Source organism: Eretmochelys imbricata, chromosome 12 (genome assembly GCF_965152235.1).
Source record: "Eretmochelys imbricata isolate rEreImb1 chromosome 12, rEreImb1.hap1, whole genome shotgun sequence".
Classification (NCBI taxonomy): domain Eukaryota; kingdom Metazoa; phylum Chordata; order Testudines; family Cheloniidae; genus Eretmochelys; species Eretmochelys imbricata.
The window spans coordinates 42,683,928-42,701,670 of record NC_135583.1 but is presented as its reverse complement, the minus strand read 5'-3'; the positions used below and the strand labels follow the sequence as shown (position 1 = coordinate 42,701,670).

The following is a 17,743-nucleotide window of genomic DNA, read 5'->3' as shown; positions in this document are numbered from 1 at the left end:
AAACTCAGGCACAAAAAGGTTAAGTAAATTCTGAAGAGTCACATAATGAGTCGATGGAGTTCCTACTCTCCCCCTCAAAAGCTCTTCCTATTCCCTCCTTTCTCAATCACCGTGGATAACACCACCATACTGTCTGTCACTCAGGCCTGTAAGAAAGGCATCATCTCCTCTAGGTCTTCACATTTAGGCTGTATCTAAATCTTGCCGATTCTAAGATACCGCCCCTTCCCATCTATTCATATGGCTACAGAATCTCACCCAAGCTGTCATTATCTCACATCTCGATGCAACATCCTTCTTTCTGGCCTTGAGAATGCAGTCTTGCTCTGCTCAGATCCAGAACACAGCTACAGAGGTCATTTTCCTAGCCTGTTGCTTTGACCATGTCACTCCTCTACTTGCATCCCTCCTCCTCCTTCTTCTCTATGGCATCAAACATTAGCTACTTATCTTCAGTTTCAAGTCCCTTCATTACCTGTCCTCACCCAACCTATCATCTCTCATTATCCTAAGGTGGATGCCTGCCTTGGATTAGATCATGCTGTCAGCCTGCCTTGTCCACTTGTTAAATTTTTAAACAAGCACCGTCACTCTTTTGCTGCCATTCATGCTTAGAAGAAGTTCCCTGTAAACGTCCGGAAAGCGATGTCTTAATCGTCCTTCAAATCCCTCCTCTAAACCCTCCTTTGCCATGATGCCTTGAAAAGAGCTTGACAGTGGTTACGCTGCCAGTGTGCTGAAATCACAGCTGAACAATCATGCTGAACAATCTTGTCTCATTGTTTCCTTGTATTCCCACATCCATCTGCATCTATCTGTTGTCTCCTGTCTTACACTTAGACCGTAAGCTCACTGGAGCAGGGACTGTGTTTGTACAGTGCCTAGCTCAGTGGGGTCCTGTGCACGACTACAGCTTCGGGGTGCTACCATAATACAAATAAGTAAATAAATAATCAATCAGGAACAGAAGCAGAGTCTCTTGATTTTCAGGCCAAACCCATGTTCACTGGCTCACAAGTGCCTGAACCTGCATTTCCTCCTTGCCCTGATCTTCCATTGCCTTCAAGGGGATTCTGGAAGCAGAATGGACTAAGATGTAAAATTGCAATTGCTCTGTTCACCTACAGAGACAAGGTGGGTGAGGCGATATCTTTTACTGGACCAACTTCTGTTGGTGCAAGGGACAAGCTTTGGAGCCACACAGAGCTCACCCACCTTGTCCGGCTAATATCCTGGGACAACATGGCTACAACCACACTGCTACGCTGCTCCAGTAAGTAAGAAAAGGTTTCAGTGTTTCTCTGGTTTGAATAATGTGGGGTATTTTTATTACATGTACAAAATTAGGGCCCTAGTTCAACAAAGCATTTAAGCATGTTCTTAAATCTCACTAAACTCAGTGTCCCTGACCTTGCTACAGTCTCTGGCCAGGGCAAGTCCAGAGCCCCACTGAGTTCCTGGGGCTCTGTGGAAGCACAGGGACTGGCCTATGTAGAGCCAGTTATAGCGGTGAGGCCTAACACAGTAGAGCTTATTTCCTTTTAGAGAACTTTTACACTAAGCAAAGCTTAAAGGTGCTATACATTGGTTTTAGTATTTATTGTTTACATGGCACTTACACCGAAGATGGGCTACAAATTTCACAGGAAAATGATAATACAAGGAGCCTTAAAAGTTTAAGTCCAACATTTAGATTTTGTGCGTGGAAAAAAAAGTTTTACATAACTTCAATTTTTTCACATGATTTCTTAAACATATAACTGAAAACAATCTAAAAATTTAAACTTTCTCTGGCAGTGCTACGAATACCAATGCGCCAGCACCGTGAGATAATTTCGAATATATTAACATTTACAAATAGTTCAAGTAGTCTTTTCAATGTGCTTCCCTTGCATTTGTTGACACTGAATTTCATTCACCTTCCATCTTGCTGCCCAGGTTGATGATGATTAATTATTTGTATTGTGGTTGTGTTTTGGGGGCTCTAACCAGCGGGCAGGGTCCCATTGTACTACTCACTGTACAAATACTTAGCAACAGGATTGTCCCTGCCCCTCAGAGCTTACAGTTTAAGTAGGTCCCTTCTGAAGTTCCTCACAGTCTTCTCTAGCCTACCTAACTTTCTGTCACCTGCACATTTGCCACCTGACCCTTGACCCCATTTTCCTGTTCTCAATAAATCAGACAACACTGTCTTAGTATGGAACTCCACTGTTAACCTTTTGCCATGGTGAAAACTAATCGTTTATTTCTTCTTTTTGTTGTATTTTAGTCAGTTTCTAATCCATGCCAGACTTATCTCTCTCCCTGGAGATACGCAGCCTCGCAGGAGGGGCTTTGGAAAAGGACTGTCATCAGTTGGGTCTCCTTCATGCACCATTTTGTTCAAGCTGAGGGAGACGAAGGAGGACTGCGTACAACAGATTCACAAACATTTCTGCATGCTCGTTGAGGCTTGTCTAGACTTGGAAAATGAGTCGTAATCTGTTAAAACAAAACCTATTTTCCCAGTCTTGACGTGTCCTTCGAAAGTGAAAGAATCAAAACTGTTCCTGGAGGTGAAAGCAGAGATCGTAATACCCCACCACAGTAAGACTGTATGCACTACAGAGACCTGTGGCCTTCAGCTGTGGTTCATTGAGAAGCAGCTGTAAACAGGATGGGAACTATACTGGAGATGGCAGCCTGCAGAAGAGCTATGTGCTCTCTCTCTGTGCTGGCCACGAAAGACAGAGTAAATGGGGCCAAACATCTGTATTTCTGTTTGGCTACCTTGAGGAAGGGGAACATTTTAGATCAGCAGCATAAATAACCCTAAGGGGGAATCGCTGGGTTCCTCTCTGTTTGCCAGGAAAGAGAGCCAGAACTGCTCAGACTTGGATGCTGGGAAATGAGAATCCCTCTTAATTCCCCTACCTGCAAGTGAACAGAATGGTCAGCACAACCATGCTGCCAAGGGGAACTGCTACCTGCCTGCTAAGAGGACAAACCTGAAATTGTTTTCTGCCCAAAGGCAAAAAGGATTTTAAAAAAATGTTTCTTTAGTGGGTCAGTGACCCTATTCCCGGGAGTGGCAGTGACCCTCGAACTGCTTATTTCTCCATTTCTAATGAGCAGGGATTTTCCAAAGAGAGACATTTTTGACTTCTCACAAGCAAAAATTCATCTATTTTCAATTGTGGTGTCAAAATTTTGTACAACTCTAGCAAAAAGTAAACAAGCAGGAAGTCTACATAATGCCTTGTCCTGCCATGAGTGCTGGGGACTGGACCAGACGACCTCCTGAGGTCCCTTCCAGTCCTATAATTCTATGAAATGGCCAGATTGCAGGCTCTTCGGGGCAGGGGGAGTCTCACTGTTATGTCTGCACAGTGCATGTCTACATTGCGATAAAGATCCACAACACAGCTGCGGCTGGCCCGAGTCAGATGACAGGCTCACAGGGCTCAGGCTGGGGGCTATAAAACTGCCGTGTAGATGTTGGGCTCAGGCTGCAGTCCAAGCTCTGGGACCCCGTGCGGGGGGGGGAGAGTCTCAGAGCCCGGACTCCAGCCTGAACAATTTTACAGCCCCGCAGCCTGAGCCTTGTGTGCCCAAGTCAGCTGACTTGGGCCAGTCGCGGATCTTTTACTGCAATACAGATGTACCCGGGGGACACTGCAATACAAATAGTAAATGGTGAGAAAACAAACGAATGTACTGTTGGTCTCACGAACAAAGTGTTAGTGACAGGAGTGCTGTGAGCATGACTTCTTATGCCATGTTGATGGTGTCACCTGAATAGACCTTTCAAGCAAAGCAACAGTTTGCTTTACCTGTAACTTTCTGCTTTCCCCTGTCTTTCCTGCTAATTTGCAGAATGACTGCGTAACTCACCATTTTCGTGACCTCCTTTCCCATCATGCTATGTCTCTAGAAAACACTTTGGGATAGGGACTCTCTCATAACTGTTTGTAAAGCCTAGCACGCTTTTGGGCACTGAATTAGTAACTTCAGGCAGGAGGAGGCGGCTGGAAGGGGACATATTTTCAACAAAAAAATGAACGAGGAAGGTTAATGGATGGAAGTTGAAATATCTGTTTGAAAATTTTATGGAGTTTGTAAGTCCTTCTTCAAATAAAATCAAATGGAAGAAATATGAAGGCCCAGATTTACAGAGCTGAACAAGGCATCAGCTGAGGTGCCCTTATAAGCCATGCTAACCATCTATCTATCCTCAAGGCTAGCTGGACTTGGGATAGGAATGAAAGCAAAACCCACCTGTCCATTTGTTTTGGTCCTTGTCACCTCCACTCTCTTGCTCTTTAGCAGGCTCTTCTGGATCAGCTGGTGTCTCATTCAGCCCTTCCACATCTTCGACTGACTCTTCTGAAATGTAAGAAGCAAAGGGGAAAAAAATAAAAGCAGAAGTAGAGAAACAGGAGTGAGTCTCTCACTCAAAGAGCTCGGCAGCAGCTAATTTTGTGATGTATATATAGAACTGGGCTTCCAGTGGTTCCGATTCCCCTCTCCCAGGACTGCTTTGTGACAAGAACTTACCGAAGGACCTGGCTAAACTGACAGATGCTGGGTTGAGTTCCCTCACATTCATCAACTAGGATTACTTGGTTATTTTCTATGGTGTCTGGGGGTCCTCAGAACCTACAGTGCTAGTAGTTTCTTGCCTGGTCAGTTCAAGCTACTCTGCTGAGGACCAATCTCAAATAGATCTCCACCTACCCATATTTCATACTGCAAGCACAGAACTGTTTGGGACATTCCAAGAAACAAACACACGCATTCTCAAGGCTGGATGTAATGTCAATAGAGCTCAAAGACCAGTGAAATTCTAGCAACAGGAAAAGGAGTGCTGTCGTCACTAATTCGCTTTCCAGGGATGTCCTGTTCTCTGTAACTGGGAAGATTCTGTGTCTGACAGACAGGGCTGTCTACCTATGACACACCTGGCAGAATGCACTTTGCAGTTTCAACATTTCCAGTCCTGGATGTGGCTGGAACTTTTCTGCCAACAACCTGACCTTTGTATATCCCACAAGATCCCGTCAGGTGGGAACTACTCACAGTTACCCAACACTAATCACCGCAGAGAAAACATACAAGGACTATTTCCAGGAACAGTCACTTCTCTAGGCAACAGGCTGCAGCACTTCACATGGTGAAAAGAAACCTGCTGCCTGAGTGAAGGAGAAACTTAAGAAAAGCAAGAGTCCCTAGGGAAACATACCATGTGGGGAAGTGAAATGAGGACCCTGCCCCTCCTATGCTGTTCATACCCACTGACAAAATTCCAGCAAGGTCATTTACGAACCAAAAATGATCCCCAAGTCCAAAGAGAATTCCTTTTAAGGAAATTGTACAATCCTTGCTTCTCCATGCACAGATAATCTGAGAAGAGGCAATTGCTGAAACAAACTGGAGGATATGGAGACACGTGCACCATCTTTTCTAGGTCCAGCCGTGCTTGGCCATCTTGCTTTTATTTATACAGACTTTCAACAAGATTGTCCAACAACTGGATCATAAAGTTAGTTTTGAGATATTTCTTAAAGCAACAGTTCAATTAGTGTCTAGCCAAGCTCCCCTGTTCTCTACACACATCCTTACCTGCCCTTTAAATACACACACACAGTCCATCAGACACTAGGGGAATGGGAGCCATAAAAGCAGGTATTAATCCACAACAGAGCAGGACTTCATCAAGAGAACGCTAAGCACTGACAGGCCCACGTCGAATACGAAAAAACTGGGACTTCAGACATGCACAACTTTGTCAGAAACTGTCCCCATCCCACAGAACCCAAACAAGCTAGTGAGAAATGGCAACCTTTCCAATGGCTTTAGCGAAGAGGAACAGACTCACTAAGGCTTTGTCTACACTACACAGCTTTTAGCGACCATGTCAACACAGCCATGTCGCTAAAAGTCAGGCAGTGTAGTTGCTGTTTGTCAGCACTTTTGCCAACAAAATCCTTCCACCCTTAACGAGCAGCATTCATCGTTGACAGGAGAGCGCTCCTGCTGACAACGCACTGTTTATACTGACTCTTGCCATGGCAAAACTTTTGTATTTGGCGGGGTGGGGGGGGGGAGCACCTTTTGTCGCTCAACTGCCAGTGTAGACATAGCGTAAGAGAGAACAGTCTGAGGGCTTGTCTACACAAACAATTAGTTTGCAGCAAGTTGGAGTGTGAAGCTTGCCGCAGACTAGCTGTCTGTCTGGACCCTACTGATGCACACTAGCAGTTCATTAACGTGCTTTGATCTAGTCCTATTTGACACAGCAGGGTTCACAAGAATACTTGGCCGGTGGCAGGCTACACAAGGCAGATTCACATCCTTGTTTGCAGTGAACTAAATGCTCATGTAGACAAGCTTTACCACCAACAGAAAAGGGAATAAACTGTGACATTAGATTGAGGGGATGACAAGCGAACATGCTCTTTTTGCATTTCTAACAATTTTTTCCAGTCAATCAAAAAAGAAAGTGAATGTTGGCAGGACAATTAGGCTCATTAAGGAGGAATTCTACCACCGCTTTGGTAAGGAGTCTCATGGATGAGTTCACAGTACCTCCTCCAGTAAAAGCTGGGTCAATCACTAGAGCCTGAGGATCACTCACCCTGTAAACGGAAGGTTACCATTAGGGAAACGAGCCACCATACAAGCAACATAAGCTTACAGGAATGGAATGGTTCACATGCAGCTTTCACCAGCTCTGTCAGAAGTACATCAGTAGCCACTGGCAAAGGGGGCTTTTTAACAAGGGCTTTCAAAATTGACTCTGACAAGGGGCTGCAAGTACTGGGGTTGACTTGGGCCTGACTGCTCCACACTGGGAACTTTCTCTACTTGGCACTCTAGGCGCTGCTGGCCAAACACAAGCCATTTGCTTGAAGGTACAGGATGCAATTTTCACAGACTTCTACATGACTTAGCCCAAGTTCCATCGACTTCCAATGGGGACCCAGGCTTGTAAGTGGCTATGGTTCTTCTGAAAATGGGACTGAGGTGCTTTGGAAAATGCTCCCCTGAGGCCGATGGATAGAAGGGGTAGCCCATGATGTCTAACAGGGAGCGTGGCTCATAATCTACCTCACTACCACCGCTCTGCAGGTCAAAATTCTTTAGAGCTGTGAGAGTTGCAGGGGTCTTGTGCTGGGAAGCTCAGATTCCCAGTGTCAAATGCCTGGTGGATGGTATCCTTCGACAAAGACATTTTTCAGTGATATGCAGAAAATTACAATACTACAAATTACTGATGCAGAAACTGTCCCCTTGTGGGCTGAGCAGCAGTGAGTTTGCTGGAGGGAAGAACTGTGGAATCAGCATTTGGATTCATAGTTGGGAACTGAAATTCCATAATTCCCCTCACTTCAGGGAAAAATTGAGAAAAGGTCATCTCTTTGTTACTGCCTAAGAGAAGCTGTAAGCCAAGGTGTGGAGAAGGTTTCTGTTTAACTGGGGAAGCAGGGCTAAAAAGCAGGAGTTAAAAAGTTAACTGATTTTATGGTCTTCGTTAAAAAATATTTGAATATCAAGTCTTTGCTTTTTTCTATCCCAAATTAACATTCTCCATAGTGACTGGTTCCAAGACACTCCAGTGATACATAAACTAGAATTGCTTAACTAGACAGACAAGGAAATAGCCTAGAATCCTCCTGGTAAAATACAATGTGCACTTCCGCTCAGCTCCTCAAAGCACTTTAAGAAGGTGGGCAAAGCATCCCCAGCCCCATTTCACAGAACAGAAAACTGAGGCACAGATAAGGTTGGTGACTTGCTCAAGGTTAAACAGGGGGACCAGTGACAAACCTTTGTCATGACCTTTGTGACTTTGTCCTCACACACACTTATTTCACATTTGGGGACAATATATACCTTCAAGTCAGCAGCACTGTTACGGGTACCCGCATGGCCCCACAGTATGCCAACATTTTTATGGCTGACTTAGAACAACGCTTTCTCAGCTCTCGTCCCCTAATGCCCCTACTCTACTTGCGCTACACTGATGACATCTTCATCATCTGGACTCATGGCAAAGAAGCCCTTGAGGAATTCCACCATGATTTCAACAATTTCCATCCCACCATCAACCGCAGCCTGGACCAGTCCACACAAGAGATCCATTTCCTGGACACTACAGTGCTAATAAGTGATGGCCACATACACACCACCCTATACGGAAACCTACTGACAGCTATGCCTACCTACATGCCTCCAGCTTCCATCCAGACCATACCACACGATCCATTGTCTACAGCCAAGCTCTAAGATACAACCGCATTTGCTCCAATCCCTCAGACAGAGACAAACACCTACAAGATCTCTATCAAGCATTCTTAAAACTACAATACCCACCTCTGAAGTGAAAAAAAAAAAAAAAAAAGATTGACAGAGCCAGAAGAGTACCCAGAAGTCATCTACTACAGGACAGGCCCAACAAAGAAAATAACAGAAAGCCACTAGCCATCACCTTCAACCCCAAACTAAAACCTCTCCAGCGCATCATCAAAGATTTACAACCTATCCTGAAAAATGATCCCTCACTCTCACAGATCTTGGGAGACAGACCAGATCTCGCTGACAGACAGCTCCCAACCTGCAACCACACACCACCCAGGAACCTATCCTTGCAACAAAGCCCGATGCCAACTCTGTGCACATATTTATTCAAGTGACACCATCATAGGACCTAATCACATTAGCCATGCCATCAGGTTCTCGTTCACCTGCACATCTACCAAGGTGATTTATGCCATCATGTGCCAGCAATGCCCCTCTGCCATGCACACTGGCCAAACCAGACAGTCTCTATGCAAAAGAATAAATGGACACAAATCTGACATCAGAAGTCATAACATTCAAAAACCAGTAGGAGAACACTTCAACCTCTCTGGCTACTCAGTAAAAGATTTAAGGGTAGCAATTTTGCAACAGAAAAGCTTCAAAAACAGACTCCAAGGAGAAACTGCTGAGCTTGAATTAATATGCAAACTAGATCCCATTAACTTGGGTTTGAATAGAGACTGGGAGTGGCTGGGTCATTCCACATATTGAATCTATTTCCCCATGTTAAGTATCCTCACACCTTCTTGTCAGCTGTCTACATGGGCCATCTTGATTATCACTGCAAAAGTTTTTTTCTCCTGCTGATAATAGCTCATCTTAACTAATTAGCCTCTCACAGTTTGTATGGTAACTTCCAACTTATCTGTATGTGTGTGTGTATATATATTTATCTCTCTCTCTAACTATATGTTCCATTCTATGCATCCGATGAAATGGGCTGTAGCCCACGAAAGCTTAAAGTGCCACAAGTACTCCTGTTCTTTTTGCGGATACAGACTAACACGGCTGCTACTCTAAAAACCTAAAGCTTTCCTCAGCTACAAAGAAGCTGCAACATCCTCCCTAGCTAACAAAGATAAGCCTGATGTGCAGAGCCTTCATGCAGTTCCACCTGTGACCTAAAGGTGTCACCGTCTGCATGGAGAGGAGGAAGGGGTAGCCAGCCGCTGGGTTCAGACACTGTCTGGGCTGCCTAACCCGAGCATGTGGAAATAATATATGTCTTCAAGTGAACCGTCTGGTTCTGGGGAAATAAAATAGGACATTCATAAGCAGTTACACCATCTGTCTTTATACCACCACCACCACCATCAAGGGGGAAAAAAAGAGCTCTTTAAATGGATGAAAGCCCAGGCTGAGAGTAACTGGGAAAATGTGAGCTATGAATAACTATAAAGGTAGAAAAATGATTAAAAAGCAAGGATACAAACAGCAAATTCCTCTCCCCTTCTCAGTGCCCAGCCCCACTGACATGAAGGCAGTTCATTTTATTGCTCAGCTACTTAAAAAGAAAGCCACCAGACAGTAATGTGTAGTAGGAATTCACCAAGACCCTGTCACTGGAAAGCTTGCTCTTCTGAGACCCAAATCATGTCTGCTTCCTGGATCAGACAGCTCTGGATGAGGCAGAAGGAACGGGATGAGGTTGCAGAACTGATTTTCCTTCTCACAGAACAGAATTTTTGTGAAGGTTGGTTGCTTTTAAATAGGAGAGGTGGTGGATAAAACACTGAAGGATATATTCTTCCATTTGCTGGCACAAGCCTCTCCAGGACCCCTGGTGGCTCATTTGGTTCCCTGCACAGACTGAGGCAGCCCTGACCACTGTCTTAACGTGGCTCCCCTGTTGGAATGACCCCTATGGACAAAGCAGGGGTGCAGAATCACTGAAGCATAAGAATGCTCCTGTCTTGTCTCCTCCCATCCATGACACAGCCCCTCCCCTCCTTCAGCCCACCCTGGAATGCTCCTTGCACAGGGACATTCCAGCAACGGTGGAGCTGAGATCTACTACTCTAGTAGGACTTGGGGCACCTTAGAGACTAATTTATTTGAGCATCCGACGAAGTGAGCTGTAGCTCACGAAAGCTTATGCTCCAATAAATTGGTTAGTCTCTAAGGTGCCACAAGTACTCCTTTTCTTTTTGCGGATACAGACTAACACGGCTGCTACTCTGAAACCTACTCTAGTAGTATAGCCAGGGGTAAAAGAACAGGTTCACAGCTCCCCACAGCCCCTTTCCATCTAGTATTTTCAGAAGTGTAGATACCAGATCTATATGTTGGGTAGTTACCACAGGCTTCAGGGGATGAGCTGATCATTTGGACAGTCAGGAAGGAGATTCCCTCAGTTTCCTGTGCAGCACTTCGTAACTAGCTACTAGATGCACTACTGTTGGGTTTTTCGCCTTCCTCTGGAGCAGGCGGACTGTAGGCCAAATCCAGACCAGACACTTTTGAATAGACCCCAAAATCCTTTTATTTACTTATTATTGTTATATTTTATTATTTTCTCTGGAGTCTGGATCTTGACTATACCTTGACTGAGAAATTTGGACCTTGACAAAAAAATAATTGACAACCTCTGTCTGAAATATCAGGAATTGGCCACTACCAGAGTTAAGATATTAGACCAGAGTTAAGACCAATGATTTGATCCAGTTTTTAGTGTCAAGGTGTCTCCTTTCAACAGAGAAAAGAGCAAACCCCCAAATGTCAACGTAAAAAAGAAACAGGGTCTTTCTTCCTTGCCAAGCACCTATTTCAAAATTCTCTCTCTGATGAGGTCTCTGGATCTGGAGTGCCCAAGTGACTGTTCCAACAGCTATTCTCAGAGACGGAAGAGAACCGCCTGTAAACTTTTGAGTCAGGGCTTTTGCATCCTTCTTTCCTCTTGCATTTCATGGGGCATATTACTGAACGAACAAGGCCAGTTACTTGACTAATGGGGAGGGGGCTGCTCTTAAGAACGGCCACACTGGGTCAGACCAAGGGTCCATCTAGCCCAGTGTCCTGTCTTCCGACAGTGGCCAATGCCAGGTGCCCCAGGGGAAATGAACAGAACAGGCAGTCATCAAGTGATCCATCCCTAGTTGTCCACTCCCAGCTTCTTCCCTCACCCCCTTTCTCTTGAACTCTCACGTGCAGTAACACTGAAGGGTTTCTGATGTGTAATTTCCTTTCATTAGAATTGGCTAGAATATCCTCATGTCAGATTGTACTTATGCTATAGTCACACTTCAATGGCAAGACAGAGCTGACCCTTCTGCTGAGCTCAGCTGGCCAATGGGAGAGCCCTGCAGCTGAGGGGAATGCTCACCCTCCTCTAGGGCAAGAGTGTCCAGTGCCAAACCACTAAAGACAGCCGATCCTCTGATTAGTTAGGGGCAAAAGTCCCTGTAAAAACAATGAAGGCACTTGTGTCACCTTATACTATAGCAAGTACTCGCCACACTTGGTGTCCATTCCCATCCGCTACTTTCACATGTTCACAACTTTCTGATGCACCTAAAGTTTGAGCAAAATCTCACTGGTCACTGTGTGCTTAAAGCACTCCCCTACATTCTTCCACTTGGAAAAAAAAAAACCCAAAAAACCCAAACCCTTGTCCCATTTCCCCTCACGCTTATAACTCAAAGACAGCTCGACTTTGAGCCTTCAGTCATGGCCATGCAGATCCCTGAGAGAAAATTGGGTCTTTGCTGAGTATCTGAAGAGTCAGTAACATTTTAAGCGGGAGACATCTGCTCAGCTTGTTAGTCTAATTGAGTCCCACCCACTTTGTGACTAGAAAGAACAGGAGTACTTGTGGCACCTTAGAGACTAACCAATTTATTTGAGCATAAGCTTTCGTGAGCTACAGCTCACTTCATCGGATGCATACTGTGGAAACTGCAGAAGACATTATATACACAGAGACCATGAAACAATACCTCCTCCCACCCCACTCTCCTGCTGGTAATAGCTTATCTAAAGTGGGCCATTTCCAGCTGGATTATCATACACATTGTAAAGAGAGTGGTCACTTTGGATGGGCTATTACCAGCACGAGAGTGAGTTTGTGTGTGTGTGTGTGTGGGGGGGGAGCGGAGGGTGAGAAAACCTGGATTTGTGCTGGAAATGGCCCAACTTGATTATCATACACATTGTAAGGAGAGTGATCACTTTAGATAAGCTATTACCAGCAGGAGAGTGGGGTGGGAGGGGGTATTGTTTCATGGTCTCTGTGTATATAATGTCTCCTGCAGTTTCCACAGTATGCATCCGATGAAGTGAGCTGTAGCTCACGAAAGCTTATGCTCAAATAAATTGGTTAGTCTCTACGGTGCCCCAAGTCCTCCTTTTCTTCTTGCGGATACAGACTAACACGGCTGCTACTCTGAAACCTGTCTTTGTGACTAGAGAGCATGCACCCTGTGCAGGAGACACAGGGGACGCTGTGCCGCGTGAGGTAGTTCACCTGCAGCACTGCATTCGGGAACCTCTGTGTGTCTGAGAGAAACTCTGTGCTGATCCTCTCATTTACAGGAGCAGAGCAGGGTGTGCTGAATCCAGGACGACAGAGCCATCCCAGTGAGTGCTCTTTAATCTGCAGTGTGGGGCCTTAACGAATAGCACTGAGGGGCTATAGCTGCTATTCCTGTGCATTAGCTGGAGTAGAGGGCATGGGGAGGGTATAGCTGTGCTGTGGCCCCAGCCTGCAAAGCGGATTTCCCCAAGCTCTGTACATGTCAGGGTTTATGAAAGTTAAGTGAATTTCACCCTTCCTAGGCAGAGGAACTGGGCAGACTCAGGGGCTGCTGCTAAGCAATTTGCATGAGAGAGATTGAGTCTCACTGAAACACAAACAATAAAATCCTGCCATGAGCCCCACTGCCTTAACACTATCCAAGAGGCACCCAGTGCACACTGGGTGCTATATAAATAAATATACTTGGAACAATTTTATAAATCCCTGAGAATGGGCTTATACCAAGAGCAGTAATTACCGGGTGGCAGGAACGCTAGGAAATCTGCTATTCAGAATTTTGAAATCCACCCCAGTGCTAATTCCCAGGATGGGTCTTTTCTTCCTTAGCAAATAAATCGTTTTAGACAACGGCATTTCCTTTTAATTTGAAATTAAACTATTCACTAAAGAGAAGGAGCTGAGGAAAAGCAGTCTGGAAAATTTAAGTATCTTCTGACCTCAGCAGAATTCAGAAAATCCCTGAGTTTAGTAAGTAGCGAGAATGTGCCTCTGTCCCCAAACATCACAGGAACAAAATGTATCACTTTTGCCCCTTCCAAAACCCAGACAACAAAGCTTAAAATCAGTGCAGAGAGAAGTCACTAAATCCTTACTGGAAGTGTGCCAGGCTGAACAATCTGAGTCTCCTCAGTTCTCTCTTCCTCTCAGCCTTATTTCCCTAACAAACTGTCATCTCTGATGCAAAAGGATGAGCGGTATTTCTTTGGGGGGGGGGCAGAGGGGAAGGAACTGAAATAGCGTGTTTGCCTCCCCTCCCTCCGGCAGGCTCAAGAGCTGAGAAACACTAGCTGTCATGAACCACAATCAAATCAGGTTTGAAATATTTAGCAGTGGCTTGGAAAATGCAATGGTGCAGCTCTGACAGGCGAGATGTGCACAGACACCCATTTTCCATTATAATGGAAATATCAAGCCTGTTCTGAATATGTATAACCCAGAAAAATGTATTGATTTTTCATTCGGCATTAAAAAAGTGAAATACCCTGCAGCTGTCAAAAGCCCTTTGTTAAAAGCTCATCTTTCCTGGAATGAGGTTTACCAGAAACAAGTTTTAATTGTACACAAAGCATCTTCTGTGAAACAAAAAGGGTGCCTGTCACCCCCACCCCTCCCACGGACCTGAAAGCCAGCCTACCTCGGGCACCAGTGACAGCAGTAGGCTAGAGCTATCCACTCCACGTGATGATGCGTGTGCATGTGCTTACCATCACTAGACTTGAAGGGAGAAGCTTTCCCACAGCCATGAACATGCAATGGTGGTAGCAAGGGCAGGGAAATTTCAGACTAGAAGGTCAGGGTAGCCCCTGCCCTACTCAAGTACACATTCACCGATGGATATTGCAATCCAGTTAGCTCTCACAGATGAAGCAGAGTCAGGGCAGATCAGCACTCGAGGACCCCATGTAAATTATTGTCATTTTCTCTCCTTTTGGAACATCTGGGGCGTTTGGCCCTCACATGCCATGGATTTCGGATGGCCCACAGGAGGCCAGAGCCCTCTGTGCCCAACTTTTCACCTCCGCCATAGACATGTGGTGTACTAGGGGCTCTGACTAGGACTCCCTAACTCAGGGTTTTTATTGAGCTGGGGGTGGCCCTGCCCTAGTGAGCATCGGCTTTCATGCAATTGCCCCACTAACTGTGTGTGTGTGTGGGTGGAATGGTAACAATACCATAGAGAGGACTGTCCCTCTGGCCAGCTGAATGAATCCCTGTGAAGAAGCTCTAGGGGGCGACTGTTGTGGGGTAGGAGCAAAGCACCGTGAAAGCCTCGGTCTGCATTCTATGCCATCTCCCACATGCCAGCTGTGCCTTGTCCTCTCAGGTCACAGGTCCAGAATGGAACATTTGGACTTTGGATAGGAGCACTGCAGGGAAACCTAAATGCAGCAGGAAGCATTGCTGCCAATTCAGAAGGGTGTCCTCTTCCCTCTGAGTGCATAAGAGGGCTAATGGGGCAATGTCTTTCATATAAGCCTTAGAACCAAGCCTCTGGCTGCTTGTAGTTATTAAACAGCCAACAGCATATGAGGTAAGAGGTGGGCTGTTATCCTGGGAACCTAGCCAAATCTTAACTTGGATAATAACCAAACAACTACCTAGATTCCACCTGCAGCTTAACATGACGAAGGGATTTCTAAACCACTGGTGCTATCGTTTTGTGCTGTTCAAAAGCTGCTGGGCCTCACCCCAATGGTGGGCAATGGGATTGCTAGCTGTAGTATGGAAATCATCTTAGAATCTTTCAGGATGCAAGAAAATGTATGAATCCAAAATTGTTATACATACTGACCAAGCATTTCTAAATGGTAAGAGTTTCAAGGGACTCACTTCCACACCCTGCTTTAGATCAGCAAAAGAGGAGGAAATAGGGACAGGTCTGTTACTGGAGCTCTCCATGGCTGGAGGACTGTGGAGCACAGATATAGGGGCAAGTCTGTCGCTGGAGTCCTCTGGCCTTTTTAATCTGCGAATTAGAGTATCAATCTTACAGCTTTCTAACCTTCGATTTGACAGTGAACAGGCATAAGCGACCAAGATTCAGCATTCGGAGAGCAGCATCCTGAGAATAATTTGACTAAGTGCTGGTGACAGGACCTACCAGAAGACCGTTCTCCACATGTCCTGAGCTGCAGATTAGCTGCACGTGAAGCAGAGACAATGCAGCTACTTGGAAATGTGCATAAATCCAATTTCCAGCCCTTTGGCAGCGATCTCACCTCCATGCCCAAGCGTGCGGAGCGGAGCATCAGGGAGGCATGGTTGGGGGATGGGGTGCCGTGCGGCAGCACAGAGGTGCGTGCAGCCAGGGTAGAGTCGGAAGCTGCTGGCAGAGGACTGCGGTCTGTGGGGGGCGCCCAGATTTCTCCCGGCTTCTTCTGGAGGAGAACTATGGAGGGGGGAGGCAAGCAGTGACACACAGATACTGCACTCCCCAACGTTCCTCTGTGCCCCCTTAGGAAGCTCGGGGGAGCAAGGAGCAATACCATGCGCTCCATACATCCAGGTCAGTTTTCCTATGTGGGTGCAGGAGGGGGGTGCAAGGGTTGGGGCGACAGGGTCACAGTGCAGGGGTGAGGGTGTGGGCGGTGCAATGGGAAGGGGCACCCACAGGGGTGAGGAGAAATAGGGGGGCACCACGCCCATGGGGGCCAGGTGCGCCAAAATACACGTTTGCCCAGGGTGCCGTTTCCCCTAAGGCTGGCCCTGCAGAGTGGCACCTGCTGTTGGAGGCATTGGTCAGGTTGGAGCCGTTTCCCTCCTCGGGCACAGACAGGCGCAAGGATGCATGCGATGGACGGCCCAAAGACACTGTGTGGTGCTTTCTTGAGTGGATCACTCTGCACCTGTGCTACACAAAGGAGAAGCAGGGCCCAGACTGACGGGAGGGAAATACCAGGGTCCAGAATGTGAGGACTGATTCATGGGGCTCAAATCTTAGAGTAATGGGCCTAGTTGGAGGGATTCCTAACCATTTAGCACTGGGCCTCAGGATGTAATCAATAACCCTTTTGTTGCTCTTGGGTTAATAACTTTATTTCTGGGGCAGCCATGTGCAAAGGGTACGTCTGTGCAGAACACACTGAGGAGGAGTAAGGAGAATGCCAGCTACAAGTTAAAAGCAAGCAATGCCCAACTGAAAAACAGCCCCTAAAGGCCTGTCCTCCAAGCTGAAGCCATGTACCAGGCTTTCCTGCAGCAACCTGGCAAGTGTGGAGGCAGAGAACACTGAAGAGGGGGGCAAGCGCAGATAAACAGGTATGTTTGTTGTTGAACACTTTGGTTTTTATTTGCCTTTTCGCAGGGAGAAACTTGACAGATGCAGACGCTTCTGACAGGGCTGCTGGGGTCATTTTATTTTAACATCCTACAAAATAGACAAGGCCTTTGACTCTCCGCTGACATGTGCTTCTCACTCAAGGAAAGCAGGCTGGCCTTCTTCTGTCACACATTTGCATCTCTCCCTTTTTCATTAAAACATCATTTTAATTAGTATGATCATTATTTTTACCAATCAAATGTATCACCTCATTTACCAAATCCACTTGGGGATCCCATGCCTGGAGAGTGACAAGAAATGCATGTGGTCAAAAAATGCCTGCAGCAAGAGGAGTGTTGCACAAAAAACCATTGTGCTAAAATCCTGATCCTAAAATGATTTAGTCCTCTGCCCATGGATTCTGGCAATGGCTGAAGCAACAGAGAGGTGGAGACTCTGGCATGGTTTGGGGGGATAATTGGAGAAGAGATCATTTGTGTCTCTGCATACAGTAGTGAAGATCTTACCACTGTTTACAGAAACAAGAAAAAACAGGAGTTTAGACAAGAGTGAGAAGCTTGCCTGTTCCATAACGCTGCAGTTACTGCTGGCAAAGGAGGAGGAGGCAGTCTAACCCTCAGAAGAAATACAGCGTGAGGAGGAAATTTCAGCACCTTCGCCTTTTAATTTCAGTTTGTTGTTAGAGAGTTCGGACCAATCCTGTCAATACTTACACACGTGTTTAGCTTTAAGCATGTGAGGCATCCCATTGACTTCAATGGATCTGGGCCACAGACAGCTAGCTACGTTCTGAGAATGAACAGTGAAAGAGTCTGCATTGCTTTGGAAACCTACAAGTTGGACAGGAATTTAGCTCTGCAGAA

General features: G+C 46.0%; 1 protein-coding gene across 1 annotated transcript in view; it reads right to left on the bottom strand.

The window, feature by feature from the left end:
- The window catches only part of ZFHX3 (zinc finger homeobox 3), a 185,654-nt gene that overhangs the window by 44,651 nt on the left and 123,260 nt on the right, over positions 1-17,743 (bottom strand). Inside the window, exon 4 of the mRNA XM_077831316.1 lies at positions 4,288-4,368. Within this exon, the coding sequence (XP_077687442.1) occupies positions 4,288-4,368 (81 nt within the window). The remainder of the gene's footprint in view (positions 1-4,287; positions 4,369-17,743) is intronic.